General features: G+C 45.6%; 1 protein-coding gene across 1 annotated transcript in view; it reads right to left on the reverse strand.

The window, feature by feature from the left end:
* Positions 1-3,524: 3,524 nt before the first annotated feature.
* LOC123097550 (uncharacterized) overlaps positions 3,525-5,207 on the reverse strand; it is a 5,490-nt gene continuing 3,807 nt past the window's right edge. Inside the window, exons 4-7 of the mRNA XM_044519321.1 lie at positions 5,010-5,054; positions 4,806-4,895; positions 4,619-4,720; positions 3,525-4,493 (exon numbers count right to left, since the gene is read on the reverse strand). Of these exons, the coding sequence (XP_044375256.1) occupies positions 4,311-4,493; positions 4,619-4,720; positions 4,806-4,895; positions 5,010-5,054 (420 nt within the window). The 3' untranslated portion in view covers positions 3,525-4,310. The remainder of the gene's footprint in view (positions 4,494-4,618; positions 4,721-4,805; positions 4,896-5,009; positions 5,055-5,207) is intronic.

Genomic DNA, 5,207 nt, shown 5'->3' on the forward strand with positions numbered 1-5,207 from the left:
CCCCCGATCCCCGGTCTGAACGGGGTTGCGCGCAGCGGGGAAGACTTTCGCCGCGCGCTGCCAGCGGAGAGCGATAGCGAGAGAGAGAAGAGAGAACACGGGAGGGAGGGAGGGAGGGAAGGAGGGAGAGTCCGCGGTCAAACGCGCGCGCGCGGTGTAAAATAACAGCGCAACGGAATGACTCGGGATAGGGAGAGGCAGAGGTTGACCGGCCGGCTGTGTCCCGCGGCTGTGCTCGCTAGTGCTCGGTGCACCTCGCCGCCACGTCCAACCCTCAGCTCGTGGTTCTGGATGCTGCAGTGCCGGGACGCTGCGAACGTGTGGGGCCGAGCCGCCCCCTTTATCCACGCGTGCTTGCCTCCGCGACCGCGAGCCTCTTTGCCGCCTTCCTAGTTTTATCCTTTTAGAGCATCTAATAGACATCGCCCGCGCGTCGCCGTGAGAATTTGGACGGAGCACTCTGGGATTGAGGCGAGGAAACGAAAAGAGAAGGCTGGACTTCGCCGGAGCCGCAAGAAATCGATGGTTGGAGCCCTTTGGTAAGGACGGCCGCGAACCGTAAAAATATACTTCCTCCGTTCCATAATATAAGAGCGTTTTTGACATTTCAAAAACGATCTTATATTATGGGACGGAGGAGTAGGTTGGGGGCTCGCGTTCTCGGTGGCCTGTAAAACAATTATGGTTTCACGAACTTTTACAGGGTCTGTTCTGGACATAAAATTGGTTTGAAACCGTAAACCCGCCAAAATTTTACAGGTTTAGCGTTTTTACGGTGTCTGCTAGAGATGCTCTTAAAGCATCAGCCGGATACATCAAATCCGGTCCACATGTGACAGAACATCCCTCATTTGGCTGCTCCTACAGTGGTGCCTCTTATATTTGAACCCTTGAATCCATGTAACTCATGTAATGCTACATGGATAAACACGACAAATACACTTAATAACAACAAACAAACTAAATTCATCCGATATCAAAGGATCATTGTTCATTGATGGACAAAAGATCAAAGTTCATCTTAGACAACGCAAATTAATATTAAAAATGATGAAAAACATAGATAAAATGGAGAGGGTGGAGCAAATCACAATTTCCTCGCTAGCCCCTTCCCCTTGTGATTGTTGGTGCGGCTATACCCCCCGTGTAGGCATCGACGGCCGGAGGAGCGTCGTCGTAGGAGCCGGAGGGGCATCATCGTTGTCAGGGAGCAGAGGAGGACCGACACGAGGAGCACGTCCTCGGGATCAACCGACGTGCGGCTAGCGCCTCCCCCGCCGCTTCCCATGCCTCATATTCGGGCGTCCTCATCCTCGTTGGCGCCGACATGGGCACGAGGAACCAGCAATGCCCCGACTACCCCATCCGGAGCAGATTGACTTGCGGTGGTGGGCGGCGTACATGGACGGGCGCGAGCGGTCGGAGCTGAGCGACGAGTGGGAGGGTCCGACAACGTCACCGGCTCGACGTTGTCACAGCGAGTGGAGTGGAGTGGACTGACTTCAATCTAGGATTCGTCCGAAGGAGGCTTTTTGTTGGGCCAGGCTGGGCTAGACCGACATGTGGACGCGCCCAAGCATCCCATATCCGCTCTAGATTTGAGCTGGATATTGGGGGTGTCAGTCTGTCCGGACGTATAGAGTTGATGTGAGGAGCCCGTCTGGGTAACCGCACACTTACCGCGCCATCCGTCCTGTCAGTTTGGGCCGCCCGGCTGTATTTTCCTCAAAACTGACTCGCACAAGCACCATCCCGCTTCGCATTCTTCGCATTCTAGTTCCAACATAATTTATGCAATCATGCTTGCTCTACATAATTGACACTTCATGATTAAACTTGTTACAGTGCCAAAGCAAAAGCGTAAACAGGATCTTATTGCTTTTCTTTTGGGGGTTTCCCCTTATGGTTCTGTGTTGCGTCATGACACATTGGATACTGGCTCTTGTGATGGTATGATATGGCGTGCTTCTCACTCTATGGACTTGCAAGGAGTTGAAAATGCTACTCGATCCATGCGACACTGTTTCTCATTCTACATAATTGACACAGCCATAAGATTAACCATGCATTAACAAATGGAACATATCTGGTGAAAACTCTCTTTCTCTCTATTGGTGAAAATCTGAAAACTTCGAGTCCTTATTTTTAGAAGAAAACTTCGAGTCTTTACGTTGCATCTCTAATGGATGCATCAGATCAACCATCATGGCGTTGATCTCAAAAAAATGATTAACAGTCCGTTTCTAATTTTCTACGAAAACTTACTATATTTTTAAAAGTAAAACAAATGCAGATTGCGAAAGTATATTCACACCGATCACATGTTAAAAGTTTGGCAGTTTTGTGCTACTAATAACTTTTCTACAACATACTATAAAAGAAACCTAATGTCGATGAAGATTTCGAACGACATGCAACACAGAGCACTGTGTTTTTTTCTGGACAGTTGGTTGGTGGATTTGGTTGGCTGTTAATGAAAAGGACACTGCGACCCTGCCGTGACTGACTGATATGGTTGAGGAGAAATCCGGAGGTAGGTGAGGAAAGCAGGGTGTAGGTGAGCTCAGATCATATGGCCGGCTACCTCTAGAACAGAGACCCCACATGCCGTTGTCCGTTTGCCCAAATCAATACATGAGACCTTTTTCTAATCATAACAAAAAAAACGCAACTCGACGCAAGATTTAAAAGCGAAATGGCACAAAGAGTGATTCCATGGATCCCACCGGTACGCGGCGAGTAATTCCATGGATCCGCGAAAACCGCCATGGATCCAGCGAACGGCTCGAGCAGCAGCACTGCCTGAGCAGTGATGATGAGTGATCTTTGATGGGTTGAGCTGTTGCGGATGTCGGAACCATAAATATGGCCAGCAGAGACTGGTGCCGATAAATGTGTCAACGCTGTCATGCAATGCATCGATCCAGTCCCGCGAATGGAACAAAAAAGTACGTGCTCGTAGGGACACGCACACGCAGATACGTACTGGGTAGGTCGCCGGATGCTAAAATTGCACTCCAGGTCGGCCGTCACTACGCAACATGCTACAGCCTACAGGTGAGTCGGTCAACCTCGCAGCCTCACTAGTTTAGAGAAAGAGAAAAATCATATCAGTGGTTGAAGTAGCCACATACCTCCCTTTCAGAAACCAAACTGTTTTTCTTTTTTTATAAATACTCTCTCCTTTTCGGTTTATAGGGTTTATCTCAAAATTTTAGTTTTTTCATTTTATACGGCTCAATTTGGTTGTTTCCCATCACATGTTCAGATTTCAAGGTGCATTAAATCATTGCATGCAAGTATTAAGAAAAAATTGACCAATGCATGTAATTTATGCATGCATGCATTACAATTAATGCATTGATAAACATACTTTTTTAAGGAAAACAAGAGCATTAATTAGATGCTTTTGCAAACTACAAAAAGTATTCCACTACTCACCATCTATCTTGGTTCGTGAGATTTTCGAATTAAGCCTTATAAACCGGAAAGGAGGGAGTATATAGCAGGAATCTTGACCTTCTGGCTAAAGCTAGAGTACTAATCTAGCAGTACTAATCCAGTCTCCAGTGGTAGTACATCACTACATGATTACACGCATATACACTTCAGCCATTCAGTGTCGGTGAAGTCAAAAGAAACTTCATCATTACACGAGAATGAACTCACCAGGGCCCAGGGCTCTGCTCGCCACAAATGAGTCATTCTGTACCAGAATTAGGACTTCGGAGGTCGGCAGACATACTCGCTTTTCACTAACCCACCAAGCCAAAGCACGCCCAAGATGGCCAAACTATTTCCTTTCCTACCCGTGATCTTCCAATAATGTAGTAGTACAAAACCTGACATATCCTACTGTAGCCGAGCAAGAAGAGCGGGACAGGACGCGCCTAATCTGCACCCGAGCTTAAATGAACAGTAAAATCGAAAAAAATTCAAAAAAGCTCCAAATTTTTTTTGAGAGAAACATTGACAAAAGTTCTAAGTGCTTGCAAAAATTAGTCATGAAATCACATTCCTAGAAGGCGTGGCAAAAAAAAAACAGTACTCTGAAAAAGCTACTTTCAAACGCATTTTGAAGCACTGAATTTGTTTTTTTTGCCACGCCTTACAGGAATGTGATTTCATGATGAATTTTTGCAGGCACTTAGAACTTTTGTCAATGTTTCTCTCAAAAAACTTTTTGATTTTTTTTCGATTTTACTGTTCATGCGGGAGCATATGAGCTCGGGTGCAGAATGGACTTTTCGAGCGGGACAACACTTCTTTCTCTGAGGGCGGGAAGATAGCTAGTGTTGCGTGTGCGTGTGTCAATACTCCATTGGCAGTTCCCACTCATCCTCCGGATCTCGCGTTTTCCTATGGAGCTTTCGGCCCATGGGCTTTCCCTGGCTATTTTGTCTCTTAACAGACCTAGCTCTTCGCCTGCCATATCTGTTGTACTCGCCTATCTGATCGCCAGGTCCTTGCATATTTTGGGTGCCCCAGATGCCCTACCATTCAGTTAAGAATATTTTTCACTCAACAAGGTTGTTGCTTCGATTACGATTCAATCTCCAGTCAATCGGTACTTTTAAGTCCAATACTAGTTCTATCAGAAACAATCAGTAATGCTTACCTGTGTTAACCGTTGAACACGAGAGATTGCATCTTCATGCACCACGATTGTATCAGAAACTATATCAAGCACATCTTCGACAAATAAACAGTATGTGCTTACCTGTAAGGAATAAGTGGTATACTGAGACAGATTCAAAGGATTTAGATGGCCTATAAGATGACAGGTAGGTGTCCAACCAAATTACCAGACTAGCAGGGACAATGGTAAGCCCAAATGAATCAAGCTCAAGAGACTCCAAAACTCCTGAGTTAATGTTAAAAGTGAAGCCACGCACCTAGCAGATAATAAAAAATGTAGCTTAAGAACATCAAAATTAAGTTAACTGTTCAAATGCAAATGAGAAAATGAAATCCACTCAGATTACCTCTTAAAGACCAGATAAACTCACCTTACCAACATTGCGCCGTCTGGAAGTTACAACATTGTAGCCAACCTAAAAAACAATATTGCAGAACGGTAAGTACTGCTGGTTCTGATATGGCCAAGAACTTGAGATCGATGTTCTTTTCACTTTCAGACAAGACTGCACTAAGAGGATTTCCAAAAGATATGGAACCAAGAATATTCCCTTTCAATGAACATTACA

The sequence above is a fragment of the Triticum aestivum genome, chromosome 4D (genome assembly GCF_018294505.1).
Source record: "Triticum aestivum cultivar Chinese Spring chromosome 4D, IWGSC CS RefSeq v2.1, whole genome shotgun sequence".
Classification (NCBI taxonomy): domain Eukaryota; kingdom Viridiplantae; phylum Streptophyta; class Magnoliopsida; order Poales; family Poaceae; genus Triticum; species Triticum aestivum.